Source organism: Theileria equi, chromosome 1 (assembly GCF_000342415.1).
Source record: "Theileria equi strain WA chromosome 1, complete sequence".
Lineage (NCBI taxonomy): Eukaryota > Apicomplexa > Aconoidasida > Piroplasmida > Theileriidae > Theileria > Theileria equi.
Genome location: NC_021366.1, coordinates 1,012,946 through 1,029,524, shown reverse-complemented (window position 1 = coordinate 1,029,524; position 16,579 = coordinate 1,012,946). Strand labels below are relative to the sequence as shown.

At 40.1% G+C, this 16,579-nt stretch overlaps 8 protein-coding genes across 8 annotated transcripts; 7 read left to right on the top strand and 1 right to left on the bottom strand.

The window, feature by feature from the left end:
- Positions 1–483: 483 nt before the first annotated feature.
- BEWA_022740 (signal peptide-containing protein) lies at positions 484–924 on the top strand (the record flags this gene model as incomplete). The annotated part of the gene is made up of 1 exon (XM_004829035.1): positions 484–924. The coding sequence occupies one exon, from the start codon at positions 484–486 to the stop codon at positions 922–924; it is 441 nt and encodes a 146-aa protein (XP_004829092.1).
- Positions 925–1,344: 420 nt separating this feature from the next.
- Positions 1,345–2,598, top strand: BEWA_022730 (hypothetical protein; the record flags this gene model as incomplete). Its single annotated transcript, XM_004829034.1, has 1 exon — positions 1,345–2,598. The coding sequence occupies one exon, from the start codon at positions 1,345–1,347 to the stop codon at positions 2,596–2,598; it is 1,254 nt and encodes a 417-aa protein (XP_004829091.1).
- Positions 2,599–3,383: 785 nt separating this feature from the next.
- On the top strand, positions 3,384–6,557 carry BEWA_022720 (DEAD/DEAH box helicase domain containing protein; the record flags this gene model as incomplete). The annotated part of the gene is made up of 6 exons (XM_004829033.1): positions 3,384–3,432; positions 3,513–5,350; positions 5,385–5,710; positions 5,745–6,168; positions 6,203–6,387; positions 6,422–6,557. 6 exons carry the CDS (start codon positions 3,384–3,386, stop codon positions 6,555–6,557), a joined length of 2,958 nt encoding a protein of 985 aa, XP_004829090.1.
- Positions 6,558–6,648: 91 nt separating this feature from the next.
- BEWA_022710 (hypothetical protein) lies at positions 6,649–7,834 on the top strand (the record flags this gene model as incomplete). Its single annotated transcript, XM_004829032.1, has 6 exons — positions 6,649–6,795; positions 6,835–6,887; positions 6,929–7,040; positions 7,099–7,357; positions 7,393–7,513; positions 7,549–7,834. 6 exons carry the CDS (start codon positions 6,649–6,651, stop codon positions 7,832–7,834), a joined length of 978 nt encoding a protein of 325 aa, XP_004829089.1.
- A 102-nt stretch (positions 7,835–7,936) lies between these two features.
- Positions 7,937–8,437, top strand: BEWA_022700 (glycosyltransferase family 28 C-terminal domain containing protein; the record flags this gene model as incomplete). Its single annotated transcript, XM_004829031.1, has 1 exon — positions 7,937–8,437. The coding sequence occupies one exon, from the start codon at positions 7,937–7,939 to the stop codon at positions 8,435–8,437; it is 501 nt and encodes a 166-aa protein (XP_004829088.1).
- A 36-nt stretch (positions 8,438–8,473) lies between these two features.
- BEWA_022690 (hypothetical protein) lies at positions 8,474–9,832 on the bottom strand (the record flags this gene model as incomplete). The annotated part of the gene is made up of 2 exons (XM_004829030.1): positions 8,474–9,330; positions 9,370–9,832. The coding sequence occupies 2 exons, from the start codon at positions 9,830–9,832 to the stop codon at positions 8,474–8,476; spliced, it is 1,320 nt and encodes a 439-aa protein (XP_004829087.1).
- Positions 9,833–11,972: 2,140 nt separating this feature from the next.
- On the top strand, positions 11,973–13,009 carry BEWA_022680 (hypothetical protein; the record flags this gene model as incomplete). Its single annotated transcript, XM_004829029.1, has 2 exons — positions 11,973–12,090; positions 12,132–13,009. 2 exons carry the CDS (start codon positions 11,973–11,975, stop codon positions 13,007–13,009), a joined length of 996 nt encoding a protein of 331 aa, XP_004829086.1.
- A 140-nt stretch (positions 13,010–13,149) lies between these two features.
- BEWA_022670 (hypothetical protein) lies at positions 13,150–16,569 on the top strand (the record flags this gene model as incomplete). The annotated part of the gene is made up of 1 exon (XM_004829028.1): positions 13,150–16,569. The coding sequence occupies one exon, from the start codon at positions 13,150–13,152 to the stop codon at positions 16,567–16,569; it is 3,420 nt and encodes a 1,139-aa protein (XP_004829085.1).
- Positions 16,570–16,579: the final 10 nt, after the last annotated feature.

Genomic DNA, 16,579 nt, shown 5'->3' with positions numbered 1-16,579 from the left:
TCAATATATCGTTTTAAAATTCTGCAAAAGTAATGCAGATTAATATTTGTCAACTCATATTGAGTGTGTTGGCTGTGCCAACTTATAAACTAGTTTGAAACATTCTACGTGCTTATTTAGGAAACATTTGCTATTGGAACTTGGTACACTTTAAAATGTAGATGAGATGATAGTACAGTGTCACCTGGATGGTTGAGCCTATCGGTATGTTCAAAGCATATTCATAGGCTTAACAGTAGTGGAACTTTAAAAGGTGCATAATATTGTACCTGTCAATAATATTAATTACTTGGACGGCTATGAAGAAGCAGTTGTATAACATGATAATTCAGTGATACTAGGCATCCACAAAAACATGTCTAGAAGTTACAAGGCTTGGAATAGGAACAGATTAAGGGGAGTTCTTGGAGTAAAGGATTGTTGTGGATTACAGCGTTGGATATACAGGGATGACATACGTAGAGGACCGATACTAAGTACACAATGAACGCTATTGTTGCTTTGATCTCTGCTGTCAGCGTCTTCGCTGTCTCTGCTCTTCACCTTGACTTTGGTGCTGCCGATCTGGCTCTCCACGGCGGTCTCGTCAAGGGTGTTCATCATGGCGCCAAGGTTCTTCACTTTGTTCCTAATGGTGAATTCGATGGTCTCAAGTGCGGTGCTCACTTTGCCTGGACTGCTCCAGCTGCTGTCAAGGAAGTCTTGGCCTTCTCTCACTGCAAGGAAGGTGGTCTTGTTTTGTTCCACGTTTCCTTCGCCAATGGCGCTGAGGCCTTCTTCCATGTCGTTGGCAGTGTTGCTGTTCCAGTTGATCACCATGTCTGGTTCGGAAAGCTCGCCAAGGGTGTCTGCAAGCATGCTCCAGCTCTTGCTGGCTTGCCACACCATGCTGTTTTGGCTGACTTGGCTCATGTCTTGGCCTAAGGCTCTTGAAAGATTTAGTTTTTAGTAATGTCATCATTACTCAGTTTGTTTTCAAACGCTTAAATTTCACTGTAATGGTTACAGTTGTGTAATGTGATTATTATCTAATATATACTCGGTAGTTTTGTAAAGTGTCTATGGAGATATTGGAGGACTTTGGGGAGTCTCTTGGTAGAATGGTCAGTTGCTCTCACTCTAGTAGGACCGTAAGAGGTAGTGAATGCCCATAGCAGACAGACAACCATGCAGTTCCCGCAGGGGATAGTGTCTCACTAGAGTAGGATTGGTAGTGTCTCTAATGGACTCTTTGGAGACTACTCATGGATCTCAGAGTTTGACAGAGCATACTCTCTGAACATGGAGGATTGATGAGTACATGGAAACTAAAAATAACTTGACCCTTGTAGGCTGTAGCCCAGAATGACTAACTCTCTGCCTACTGTTACCATTGATATACAGAGGAGTCCTAGTAATGGAGAAGGACCTGATACGTACGGTAATTCCCCTAACCAAGTTAGTCTTAGGAGGGAAGAAAGTCCTCCTGGCTCAGGCTTTTGGAAGTTCAAACATCAGTCACATGGTGGACAAGCTTTCCATGTTAAGGAAGTTGTGTCTGGAGCTACTCCAGTTTCAGACTTAAATCAGAGTGAAAATATTGAGCATCTAGCAGTATGGTATTATTCCGGTGACAGTTATATGGATAAACCTCTCCTCATAGAAATTGGGAAGAAGGATGGAAAATATGAATATCATGAAACTAAGGGTACCGGCTGGACTTCATTTGGTGGAAGTTCTCAATCTCAACTCAAAGGTGAGGACCTTGAACGGAAACTGGAATATCTTAACTGCCAATATCACAAATTGGTGACCGTTAATCTATCACATGATAATTCTCAGACTCATTTTAATGACAGAACAAAGTATTGTTGTGATAAAGACCATAAAGATGGATATAAGGTCACTGTTACCAGCGGGAAAGTTGGTAAAGGTACTTCTGACTCCCAAGAGATTCCATATTTCAAACATGAGGTTGATCCAGGAATATCAGTTGCTGGTATCTACTATACCGTTGGAGGTGAAAGGAAGAGGATAAAGATTCCTAACCTCGAAAATTCTGGAAACGGTTCAGTAAAGTTCTACACCTTTTATTCCAACAATGGTAGCAAGGAACCAAGACTTATATATGTGGACTGTAGTAGTGGAAAAGGTAATGTTACTGGATGGTATGAACCAAATCCTACTGGTGGTGACAATCAACCATGGGAAAAACTCCAAGGTGTGCTTCAGGGTAAACATCCAAGTGATATCAAAGCTGGTAAGGACGAAAACTATAGCCAATATATAGAGGCACTAAATTGTAAAATCTATGGACAATGTACTGAACCTACTGAATCCTCATCTCCAGTACCAGGTCCTGCTGGACTTCCTGGTACTACAACCTCTTCCATTACTTCTGTCTCATCTGCTGTTGTTCAACCTGGAGCTCCTGCTGATCAAACTTCTGAAGAACCTGCTCTTGAAGAAACTCCTAAACCTGAAAAACTTTTTGGTTTTATTCCCGCTAGTATGGCTGGATATGTTTTCCCTTCCGTTTTTGGTGGAAGTGGCGCAGTTGGTCTGGCAGGTTATAAGCTCCTTAAGAATTCTAGAGACCCTTGGGTTAGACAGATTTAAGACTATGGAGATACCTATAGATTCCCAAGAAGTCCATGCTGAGGACTACTACCCAGTGAACGAATATGTCATATTAGGTCTTATGCCACCATTATAATCTACATTCTCAACCTGCAATAAACAAAATTTCACATCCAATCTATTGAAAATGGCCTTACAAGCCCAAAACTCTCCTCACTTTACTGGATCCATTCATCGTGCATTTATCCTACCTGGCGAATATATCCTTTATATGTCCACTATTCACCGTATTTCGGTATTCTTTGATGTTAACATACCCATATAATCCACAATTTGAAACCAAAAATCGATTTTACGCGCACCAACCGCCGTCAAACTCATGCCCAGTATTGACCATATACTCCATACACAGGCATCCTTTACATTCACCTCCAAGCTAATTCCAATATCCACGGTGTTAAATATCCACAAAAGTGTCGAGCTCCCTGTAAATCGTCGGCAGTGTCTCCGTAGCGTCCCTTCCTGGTCTGGCCTTCCGGGCGTAAACATCTCAAATCTTTCATCCACTGGGTCAACTTCTGCCCTGGATTCCACCGATTTCCATCACAAATATCACGATAACACAGATAAAACTTTAAATGACCGCCCACTTTGCGCTCCTTGTGGATCAGAGGGCATATCGAGTGACGCCTGCTGGATTCCCCTTAGTGGATACTTTAAGCTACGCAGTCGCGTATATGCCTTTATGTCTTTACAAGAATACTATTTAATGTAAATTTAGTAATGAAAAGGGCAAGTAAATAGAAGGGAGACTTGATACGAAGATGGACGACCTCCTTTCTATGTTTGACGCCTTTGAAAGCGCAAACAAAGGTAATTTTTAGTTTATTTAATACTATTTTATCCGAATCTCGTGAAATTAGAAACATAAACCCCAAAACATTCACATTTAGGCACAACTGACGTAGGCGACTATACCAAGGGCTCGTTTTCTCCTTATGTTGGCTCTGGTGGCTTGGATAATATGGGTATGGCGTCCAGTGTTAAGCTAGAGGAACTGGAAGGAAGCAATAACTGTACCCATCATCGCTTATACCCGTCGGATTACCAAAATGAATGGACAAAGATCACACAAATGGCAAAGGAGTATCCATTTACACTTGATGACTTCCAGAAACGCTCGATAGAGTGTCTGGAGAACAATGAGAGTGTTCTTGTTTGTGCACATACTTCGGCAGGAAAGACTGTCGTTGCGGAATATGCCATTGCAATGGCCCTGAGAGATAAACATAGGATCATTTACACGAGTCCCATAAAGGCGCTGTCTAATCAGAAATATAGGAACCTAAGTGATGAATTTAACGATGTAGGTCTGATGACTGGTGATGTTACATTGAATCCAAACGCCTCTGTAATGGTCATGACCACTGAAATTCTCAGAAGCATGCTTTATAGAGGAAGTGAAGTCGTGCAGGAGATGAACTGCGTGATATTTGATGAAGTGCATTACATGCGTGATCAAGAAAGAGGTGTGGTATGGGAAGAGACCATTATCTTGATTCCTCCCTCTGTAAATTTGGTGTTTTTGAGTGCCACTATCCCAAACTCGTTGGAGTTTGCGGAATGGGTTTGTAGAATAAAGAATTCACCATGCAATGTGATTAGTACTGACTATAGACCTACTCCCTTGCAACATTATGTATTTAGCCCCGGACGCTCCGGAGTATATTTGGTGCTTGATGAAAAGAGAAACTTTAAAGAGACCACATTCATGGAGGCTGTGTGCCAAGCTGGTCCATCTGATGACCACAAAAAGAAGAGGAGTAGGAATGCAAAGGACATTGAGAGTTTAATTGCAATGTGCCACGAGAAACGTTTTACTCCAGTTATCGTTTTTGCCTTTTCCAAGACAGACTGTGAGAAGAATGCGATTTCTGTAAGTCACATGGATATGACAGATGATGCTGAAAAGGCTCTAATCGACGAAATTTACAGAAATGCCATGGCAACATTGAGTGATGAAGACAGAAACCTGCCTCAGGCTCTCTTTATGCTTCCCCTCCTCAAAAAAGGTATTGGTATCCATCACGGTGGTCTACTTCCAATTATAAAGGAGATTATTGAAATTATCTTCCAAGAGGGTCTCTTGAAGGTTCTATTCAGTACAGAAACCTTTTCAATGGGTGTTAACATGCCAGCAAGAACAGTCGTTTTTACCAAACTAAAAAAGTGGGATGGTAGGAATGTTAGATTAATTACCTCTGGAGAATATATTCAAATGGCTGGAAGAGCTGGAAGAAGAGGTCTGGATGATAGGGGACTTGTTATTATCATGTTGGAGGACACAATAAAACCTGAAGAGGCTAAAAAGATATTTTTAGGACGTGCAGATAATATGGATAGTACATTTCATCTAGGTTACAACATGTTGCTCAATCTAATGAGAATTGAAGATACAACTCCGGAATTTATGATAGAGAGATCATTTCTACAGTTTCAGGTAGAATCCAGAGCGAGAACCCTGGAAGCTGCAAGAAAGAAGCTCATAATTTCAATACAAGATGCAAAGAATAAGATTGATCAGAATATTTTCCCAGAACTTGCTGCATTCCACCTGAGCAAGAGGGAACTCTCCAAGCTTAAGGATACAGTTTCAGACATTATCACCAGTGATCCAAAGCTCTTGAACTTTTTGAATTTTGGAAGACTTGTAAAATTGGTCGATAATGATGTAAACTGGGATTGGGGCATCTGTTTTGCATCTGCAAAGCTCAAGTCTAAGCAGTCCAAGGTAAGCTTGTTCCTGTCTATACATTGTATCGCAGGGTGAAAAGATGTATGTAATTGACTGCCTAGTCTTGTGTGATAGGACCAGTGTAAAGGACGGAAAGGGTATCCCTTTGCCCACAAAGGACATAAATGAGGGTGTTTTCACGGTGGTACCATTTGCAGTAAAGTGCGTAAAGGAAATTAGCCAGATACGCATGACAATAAAATCAGACTTTAGAGTAAATTCTGAAGTCTGCCAGGCAGAAATGAGGTCAAAGTATCGCCAGTTGAGGGACTATATGTCAACCCTAGTCAAGATACCGTTATTGGATCCAATTGAGCACATAAAGTTAGATTCTCCCATACTTGACGGTCTACTAAAGTTTGTTCTTTTACATGACATACACATTTTATAGGGATATAAAAGAAAAGGAAAAGATCGTAAACAGTTCTCCGCTTACAGGAAGAAAGGACTTTTTACACATTTTATCGCAATACGAGGAATACGTAAGGTTGCAAACCGAGGAACGTGATCTTGAAGCAGAAATTCAAAAATCGCATCAAATCGTAATGAAAGATGAACTGAGACGTATGAAGGGTGTGCTGAGAGCTTTAAACTACGTGGACGAAAATGGAATCGTCACTATAAAGGGGAGAATTGCCTGTGAAATCAACGCAACGGATGAGCTTGTGGTTGCTGAATTATTCCTCCGAAACTTTTTCGAGAATATGCAACCAGAATACATTTGTGCCGCTCTCAGTTGTTTGGTCATTGATGAGAGAAAGGACGAGAATCTTCCAACCGACCTCAAACTGTTGGAAGGATTCACAAAGATCCAGGTATTTTACTCTCTTTACCTTACACATCTTGCAGCAAGTGGCTGGTGACATTGCCAACGTCATGTGCGACAACGAAATGGATGTTAATCCAGGTGCCTTTGTCGGCAAGTTCAAACCATCCCTAATGACGGTTGTCTGGAGGTGGGCCAAAGGGGACACGTTTACTGATATTCTCTCGGAATCTGCAGTTTTTGAAGGCTCTGTCATCAGATGTATTAGGTAGGAGAGTTATTTGGCATACATTGATATTTAGGCGTTTGGAAGAACTTCTTCGTCAGCTGGCCTGTGCCTCTAGGAATATTGGCAACTTGTCGATGGAGCAGGTTTTCATCACCTGTATCAACAAACTCAAAAAGGGTATTGCCTTCACATCTTCATTGTACCTTTAGTAATTTATCTATCATTTACGTGGTAATTTTTCTTATTGGGTGTAGCTTCTATGGTGACAGTGCTCATCTTTTATTATTAGCGCCCCTGTAAATGGATGAAATTAGAGCTACTTTGGCCCAGTTGATGGGCAAGTTTGAGGAGCCCGAGGATGTGGAAGAAACCAAGTCCTTCCTTGACTCGGACGTTTGCAGGATGTTTCTCACTGGCATCTGCCCTCACGACTTATTTGAGAATACGGTTGGTTTATCATATTCTTTCATCCTGAAATTTCCGTAGAAGCATTACCTGGGCGAGTGCAAAAGGCTCCATTCCGAGCGTCTGAGGGAAAAGTTGGTTTATTATCCTCCAAATCACAGAAACTGCCATTTAGGTACATGAATGAACGCAAGAGTCGCTACTTTGGTTTTGAAGTCGACACTCTACGCACGATTCAGCCCATGATTGACGACTGTGATAAGAGAATCAGCAAGGGGAAGGCCAGGGTAGGTTTTACGCACATTTTTGCTTCTCTCTCGAGTCCACAATACACTGTAAATGCAGGCTGAAGATGATGGAGGAAGGAAGCCGACCATAGATCCGCTGGTGCTGAATGAAGCCAAGAGAATCGATGACCAGATCCAGGCCAAAATGACGCTTGCGGATGAACTTGGCATGAATGGAGATGTTGAACAGTCGTTTAAAATCGTTGAGGAGGTGGAGCTGCTTAAAAAGACAAAGTTGGAGATGTTGGAAAAGGCTGGTGAGGCCTCCTACCAGCAGAGACTCAAGCCCTGTGATATCTGCGGAGCGCTCCTATCTGGTACGTTTAACGTCTCTCTCTACATTTGTATGTAGCTACGGATAGCGACCGCAGGTTGACAGAACATTATAGTGGCAAAATCCATATTGGATTTCAAAAGTTGCGCGATATGGCAAAGACCCTTACAGCCTACATAAATGAGAATAGACCTCAGAGGTATGTTAAACTGCCTATTTATGCAAAATTTACAGGACAAGCGCCAGGACAGAGGCCACAAGCGATCCAAAGGAGAAGGAAGAGGTTGCATCTGCACCTGCAAATGAAACTCGTCATCATTCGAATAAAGATCGCAGGAGTCGTTCGTATAATAGACACGACAGACGTCATGATCACAGTCGCAATAGAAAGAGTTGTAGGCGCAGAAGTAGAAGTAGGTCGAGGACTCCGCCTAGACACAGGGATAGAGATAGAGACAGATCGAGATCCCGTGATAGGTCAAGAGATCGCTCTAGGAACAGAGATAGACGTCATAGGTAATGGTTGTGTTATTGTTTAATACACTTGTAATTTCCTTCGCTTGTACGTAAGTATATGGTCGCCCCAAGGTCACCTTGTCTGTGTACTGTCATTTGCAATTAAATGGTCCATGCCCAGCCTCCGGAGGGGAAGACGGTTGTTGTTACTGTAGGAACAACGAGGTTTGATGGGTTGATTGACGTTGTTGATGGTGTGGAATTTCAGTCGAGATTGCAGAGTTTAGGGTATACGAACATTGTTTATCAAATTGGAAGAGGAAGAAGAATCCCTGCAATATCCATCTTGAATCTCTTTGTTTACGACTATTTGGACAACTTTTGTGAGTTTATAGAACAAGCGGAGCTGATCGTATCGCACAGCGGGGCCGGTACTCTGCTGGATGTTTCAGAGTATAGAAAGCCGGTTATATTCGTTGTAAACGAAGATACATCTGAAAGTCACCAGAAGGAGTTGACTAAAGTGCTAGGTCCGAACTATTTTGCTAGTTTGGAGACTCTTTTGGACAAGTTGGATGATCCTATAATAGCTCCCAAAGACGTGTTCACAAAGCTCTTGTCTGGCGACAAGTTGAGGGGCCTAATCAGCAACTTGTTTGATGATTAAATGATGAATAATGTATAAATGTGTAACGTAGTAGCTTTATTGCCGTGCGTCAGTTTTCTGTACAGCCTTGACAAAGGCTTCATGCATCTGTCTGGAGATGTCCGGTGTTTCCTTTCCATCTCTAGATTCTTGAGCCTTTTTCTGCATGAGTTTTCCTAACTCTCTGAGTATTTCTGCTCTCTTTAATCGTAGATTATCTGGCACATCTTGGTCTCTGCAGACTTTTGAGGCGGCAACCCTCACTGTATTTTCAACGTCATAGAGTACCAAAGATAAAGCGTTTGTGACAATTTCCTTAACCTTTTCTAGTATATTTGGGTTATCTGCAGTAATGTCTTCATGTTCTTTTAGATCCTTTACAACTAGAGCTACATTAAATACCGATCTTGCGATGCTCCAAGTATTGTTGATATTTCTACCTGCGGCCTGTATATTGGAGTAAGTGGCTCCAAGTCCCAAAAATGTAGTGGATTCGGCAATATATGTATCGGCACAGTTTTCATAGACCCATCCTATGGATTCTACCAAAGTGTCACTAAATGTGCCCTCGCACAACTTTGCAATTTCTTCATCCATATCCTCTATGCTTCCTCCATCTATAATCTTTTGTATTCTATCTCTTAGAAGCACAGCAAGTTGAACCTCACGGAAGTTTTGTTCAATATCCATATTATTGTTGTTTAGGAGTTTCTTTTTGGCGGGTTCTGATGTTACAGTCTGTATGAATGTTGCAATCTTCAAGGTACCGATGTAATCCTCCAAGTCTTCACATCCAAACAACATCATAAAGAACAACGAATGATCCACCATTGGCATGTCTTTGGTGGCCTTTGTACCATGTTTATCATACATTTCACGCAATGAATTGTCGCTCAATACCTGGTATGCTTCTCCTGTAGCATATTTGTAGAGCATTTACATTGATACCTTACCTATTTCTTGAAACTTTTTCTTGGCTTCAGCACTTGGATTTTTGTCAGGATGATATTTTAGTGCCAGTTTATAGTAACTGCTTTTAATTTGTGCCTTTGTGGCATTATGTGGTACATTTAAACGATCGTAGAGAGTCATATCAGCAACAAGTCCGGTATAAGAATAGCCAGATGGGTCACTTTGCTTGCCATTCGAATCAGAAGATATTGCTTGCGATGACTGCTTATTTACCTTGTTCATCATGGACTCGTACATCTTTGTTGCAGTTTTTAAATCCTTATCCAGGGAGTATACCTCTGTTTGTTCTCCCCATTGAAGCATATTTGCAAAATTGCTTGTGTATGTGTAGATATAGTCCACCCATCCGGAGCCAAAGTAGGAACCATCGGCTGACTCGGCCTTATTTGCGAGTTTGGCCCCCGGTGCATCGGCTATAGCATTCTCTACGATCGTTTCCTCCATATTAAAACATTAAAAATATACACCTCCGAATTTTTGTGCGAATTTTACCCGGTGGGTAAAGGAGGACCTCAAAATGCCATAATTAGAGGCAGGGTAGGACTGTAGAGCACATTTTTGAAAACTTTTATGTATTTAATCATATATATTGCACTTTGCGTTTAAACTGAATTTTTATATCAAAATAACCCCTGAGCGGCACCGCATGCGGTTATAGGGATGACAGAAAGGGCAAGCGACCATTTAAAATTGACAGATTATACCGAAAGACAAATCACTTTGCATAAAATTCCAACTGAAGCACTCCCAGGCGACAAGGTAATCCCGAAGAACTCAGTGTGTCCTATACTCAGCGGTTTTTGCCGATTCCATATTTAGCCTTTTATAGATTATTCTCCTATGAATATGCTCCAGAATTATCCAATACTTATGCTCTTTCAGCCCTTGGTCTAGCAAAGTTCCTCCCTCATCCTTTATCAGACATCTTGGTTTTTTCTTCCTTCCTTTTACATCCAGTGCTTGAAATGATTCAGTCTTTACATCATTTTAATTATATCCCTACGCCTATCTAGTATATCTGTCGAACAAGGATCTTAGACGAGGTACACACGAACTGCATATGGACCCCCGTAAGTATCCGAGGGCTACTTTACATGGAGAGAGTAAAACAAATGTATACTAACTTGTGGATTCGTAATAAATGATAGATATAGACTTGAACGGATAACATAAACCTTAGAATAGCTGAGGAGTTGAGTAGACTCTAGGGAAGGTAAAAAGCAAACTGGGACAAGGTAGACATAAACTGGATGATTTGCAAGTCTTTTATGCTTTCAAAGCGATAGGAATGTGATTCAGAGGAACTGGGTAGAATTTTCCTCGAGAAAAGAAAATTCCACTGGAGTGCTGTCGTGGTACCAAAGTAGAGTGGAAAAAGGGAATTTTCGAGGAATGAGCGCATTGTTCTACTGTCAGCTCAGCTATTTGAGTGATATGTGATAAGGTTTCGTTATTTCAATTTTTCATGGTTCAATACGTCTAACCGCTGAAGAGGATCCTAAGAATAGTTTAATCCTCAATTCCTACTCATTTATTGAAGGCCTCTGTGTATATTTTGTGGTTATAAAGGTTCTGTCGTGGCTGTTTTGCCGAACTCGAACTCTAACAAATATCTGCACCGTTGGCTTGTGAATGAATAAACTTGCTGCCACCGGCCTATTATATTTCACATAGACAATGCAGTATGTATGGATACGAAATGACTCCATATGTAAGTGTTTATACATGTAATTATAAGATATTTTCATCTATGGATGCTTTGTTTTTCCACCATGACTTGCCGTCCCATTTCTTACAAACAATTTTCATTGTTATGTAACATATTTCGCGACCCTTTCGCATTAGTGCGTTTATAACTTTATAAACTAATCGGATAAATAGGCAGTTTTCATTTTGTTGTTCATATCATCGAGAACTCACTTGTGGTAAGCACGTTACAGCTTATTTACAAAATCCATTTTTCGTGACATTACGTTGCATTTTATTCTTTACACTCGTATTCCCCTCTGTGTCATTGCAGTTATGTGTGTATCTACGCGGGATATGCATTTTTATTACTCCAGAGGCAATGGGTTTCACTACATTTAGTTTTTTGACCACTGGATGATTTCGTGTCTCCAGATTTTTAAAATATGTCTAACATGTAGTTTTCCTTGTTCTTTTTGAATATTCTCCGTTTTTGTAGCACTTTTGTCTCCATCTTGTAGTCATGTTGAAAATGACGAGTTACACAACCAATTCAGCCATTTAAAATGCAAATTACATTCAAATGAAGTTGTTTATGTGTTATTTCTGAGAATATATGTCTCTTTGTTGGAGCTTTTTCCAGAATTTTGTGGCCCCAAATAGGTATTCAATGCTTTGATTACGATTGGACCGTTGTTGTATGCAAGTCTATAGTATATGCTTGCGTTGTTGTGTTTTTTACTTATTTTGTAACGTCTATGTGTTTTGCGCCCATTTATATACAATTCTTGTGCGCAGTTTCGAGTGGATGTATAGTCTTCCTATAAATTATGGATGTTAAGATACCATTATAGACCCCTTTAGGTCCAGGAATCTGTTGTACATTACTGTAACTAAAATGGTAATTTGTAATAATAAAGTTTGTATTGTTGACTCTACGCAAATGCGTAGCATCGCCGATGCTATGAAGCCTGATGGGTCTAAATTTGACAGCGATATCACTTATGAGATAGACGGTAGGCATCTTCTTGTTGCCATCTTCATTTGCGACGTACAGGCACTGTTTTAACGTGGATCGTCAATCACAGCGATAAACAAGTGCGATTTGAATGCGCTAATCTTCTGGAAATAATCGATGGGTATTACAAAGCCGAATTCTTTCTGGAAACCAAAAGGGTTTTCGAAGTCCCCTCCTATTTTACAAACTTTGGGGATGCCACAGATGTAACATTTACGAGTTACCTGGACGGAGAAAATTATGTGGACGAACTTGAGGAGTATACTACTGAGACGGGAACTACAGAAGAGGGTTCTCAGGTTGCAGATGCTCCTACTGGAAAGGGTAAGAGAGGCAGGAGGGGGCCTAGAGGGCCTTCCTCTAAGCCAAGAGCTCCAAGGGGTTCTAAATCGTCGGATGCGAAATCTAAGAATGCCTCAGAATCTGCCATGCCCAGTAAACATACAGAGAGTACAAAGTTGAAAAGTGAAGAGACAGTTGAACAGAATTATACCCTACGTGAAAAACGGAACACTAGTGCTCCAAAACCAAAGACTGAGAATCCTCGCGCTGGGGATAGTAAAAGGGGTCCAAAACAGAGACAGGATACAATTACTACACCCACTACAAAGGGCTCCAGCTTGTTTGCCGTTAGCACTAGTGACACTGATATTCATTTTCCAGAGGACAGTTCCTCAGATCCAAAAGAGGATGATGAAGAGTACATTGTTACTCTAAAAAAAACCACAAAACGTCAAAAGGATGAGGACTACGTGGTCTCAGATAAGAAGGAAGTTTCTGAGGATGACATTGAGACAGCAGTCAGAAGGGGTACACGCATTAGAAAAGTATCCGTATTCCAGGATTGTTATCTTCCTGGCGCCAACAATGAATGGATTTCGGAAGTATTTATTGGAACCAATAGCATTAATTTTTAACTTTGCTTGTTTTGTGTGGGTGTAATACATGGTTATGTTGTTGTTCTTCCTTAGTTTATATCCTAGTTTTAGCAGTAATAGTAGTGTTTGACCGATTCGCTTTGTACTAAAATGTAAAATAGAAGATATATGTGGACACAATGCAGTTTTATGGCCTATACGCGATTATTCATATCCTCTTTTCATACACAAGAAATGTAGAGATTGTGACAGCATATGAATCACAAACTGACGATACACACCACCTAAATGTCACCGGTACTGGCGAGGCTCCGGGCCATGGAAGGATTCTGAGCAAAGACGCATTTAGTATTCGTGATTTGGACTATTCAATTACGAATCTATCAAATTTACCTGAAATACCTCCTGGTGAAGATGCTTCCGCTTTAAAATCGTCCAAAAATACGGTGTCCAATGGCATACCCAGCGACTTTTGCTTTGCCGAAAACGCTGGCGAAGGGAAGGCTATAGAGTTGATTTACCCAACTAAAAACCATACAGAATTCCAAATAAACGAGGAAGCGCTAGAGTTTTTGAAGAAAATACCAAAACCCATCGCGGTGCTGGGTGTAGTTGGTTCAGTTCATGTCGGCAAAAGTTCCTTTTTAAACGCTTTTAATGAGCATATACTCTGTGGAGATGTTTCTACGTTATCTGGATTTCCGGTAGCCAGCTCTGTTGACCCGGAAACTGAGGGAATATGGATGTGGACAGTACCACTAAAAATAAACTACAACAAGTTGAAGAACGCTATGGATCGTTTGTCAACCCATGACGAATCGTTTGGTGAGAATTTTCATCTAATAAGCCGTTACGTGTCTGTTTTTAACCAGGAATTTACGCACAAACTTTCTGAGGAGTCGGTTGTGAATGCAAACAATGCCAATGTCAGGACCGTAAATTTGATAATGCTTGATATTGGAGGTTTCAATAGCTCACAAAGCACGAGAAAGTATGATGAAGCACTCTTTTCCATCGCTGCGACACTTTCTAGCGAACTGGTTTATGTTACAAACAGAATGATAAACAGCCAGCACCTTCTGGACATTGAAGCGTTGACAAAGTCTTCTAATTTACTAAATCTAAAGATTTACTCTCAGTATCTTAAACATCAGATTGACGATAGGCCAATAGAACATTCGGATGGAACTAAAGACTCTCTTACCAAAAAGGGAAATGTGGAATCAATTCTAGAAATGATGAAGAATAAGACATTGACTATCATGGCACAGGATTTTGTTCAGAGCATTGATGACGTAAACAGTGTAAAGTGGCTTCATACTCTATTGAGTTCATTTAGACATGATTTGACTCCCCGTGAACTGTCAGAATATATAAATGAGCGTGAAGTAAGATTGAAGGAGTTGAGGAACACCTTTAGCGTTGAAGCTGAAAAAAATGACCCGTCTGTGGACTATGTGAAAAGATTGTCATCCTCATTCAAGTATGGTATACAATATCTATTTCATTCAGTTGATTGCATCCTGCTTCCACCACCTGCTAATTCTGGTGGCTTTCATTCTCTAGGTCAACTGAACAAGGATGATATTAGCTTCAAGTATCTGGAAAACTTGGCAAAGTACAAATTTAAGGTGTTTTCCAGGGCTCTTAATTCGCCAAGAAAAAAATTGCAAATTGTAAATGCCAATGATAGCATTCCATATACGTTTATGAGTGGAGCAGATTTGGTAGAGCTTATAAAGTTCCTTATTTATGCAATCAATCATAGCCTAACGGATAATATGGAAGAGTATATAAGTACGTTCAAGTACACAAAATTGCTAATGTACAAGAATGACCTTTGCGATGTCTATAGATTTGAGCTCTTGAACTTTATTTCACAGGATACAATCCCAGTACATTCTGATTTATACGAGTTTAACAAAACACTTTTGAAAAGGATTGACTCTATATTTATTGATCAAATCCAGGATGAAATATCTGCGCCAGATTCTACTAGAATTAAAGACGATTTATCAAGAGAGTTGACAGATTTGTATTCCGAAGCAAAGAATCTACTGCACAATAGATTGACCACTTACTGTAAAGAACGTATTTTGAATGTAAATAGGGATTTTGAAGCTTACATTGCAAATATTGCTATACCATTAGCACCAAATAAATTGGATAAACACTTGAGCGATCAACGTAAAGTTTATCAGGCAAAGCTGTTGGAATCAATAAATGCGGGTGGAGCTCTCTACTCGGATTTTGAAGCATGCTCTCTCCAAATAGCAGAGTTTAACAAGTATATTGATGAATATATTGTAAAATTCAAGGAAAAGAATGGTTCAGTCTTGGAAAAAATGTTTGCATCTGCATGCAATAACGCTTTAACGCAGTACAAGATTAACTGTGATTTCTCAAAGGTGGAAAACTATCGCAAAAGTTTTAGCAACTTTAAAAAATTGTCAGCAGACTGGAAAATGAATTCGATCAATAAATTTAATGAGGAATTGGCCGAATTCATACATGTAGAATATCTCCACTATACACACCTCTCAGAATTACAAAAAGGCTTGGACAAACTCGAGCAACACTCACTTTCACAGTGGAATAGCATCTGCATAAGAGAGATAAATGCGATTTCTGAAAAATACAAAAACGCATTTAGAGGCATAGTCTCTGATCATATCACATTACCATCAAGTCCAGATGTTATAAATGTACTTACTCTCTACATTAGGCTCTCCGCAACAGTTGAAATTAGTGAATTGTATTGTGCAGATTCTGATGTGTTCAGAGATCATTACAAGAGTTTTATGTCGAGTATTAAGGACTTTGTTGATGATTTGTACAGGGAAAACTACCAAGTCATTCTAGGGATTCTTGAAAAGAAGTTTGAAGAACTCGAAAAGCAGCTTGAGGGCCTTGTGCATTCCTACAATATTTGGTACAACTTTAGCACATTTTCTTATAAACTAGCCCTGGATAATATTTCTAGTGAAGATGTCGAGAATTTGGTCAAAAATTCCTCTCAACAGAATCTTAGAAATAAACTAAATCTCTCACACCTCTATGCATCTCAAGCCAAGCTTTCCAGGGTCATGCAAAATGATTTAAACTTTCTTCAAGAGTTTAAACAGGGAAAGGATGTACAGGTGGAAACTGAAATGTTTATAAAAAATATTGCAAAACATTGGATAAAAACCAGGGTAACTAAAAAGTTTAAGCCTATATTTAAAGAAAAGAAAATGTTTGCAATGAAAATTGTACTAGGGATATCAATGATACTTTTTTCCATAATAGGCCTTGCCTTTTACAAGAACAAGGACCAATTTTTGGCATGTTTATCAGTGTTTGTCTTGGGGTTATCCACGCTTGTGGGATACAAGACAATAGTTGTAAGAACATCACATATAGTTAACCGTTGCTCATGTGTTGTGTTTGGCTGGATCGCAAAGCTGCTCGAGAGGTTTGGAGCAGGATATGTTTTTACAATAGGATTTACGAGTGCCATTGTCCTTTTGGCGTTGTTTTTGTTTTATATCGTCCGACCGTTTAATAGGTTGTTGAATAGAATCGGGGACAGAAACTCAAAGTCCTATGTACGTATGTAAGCAGATGCAC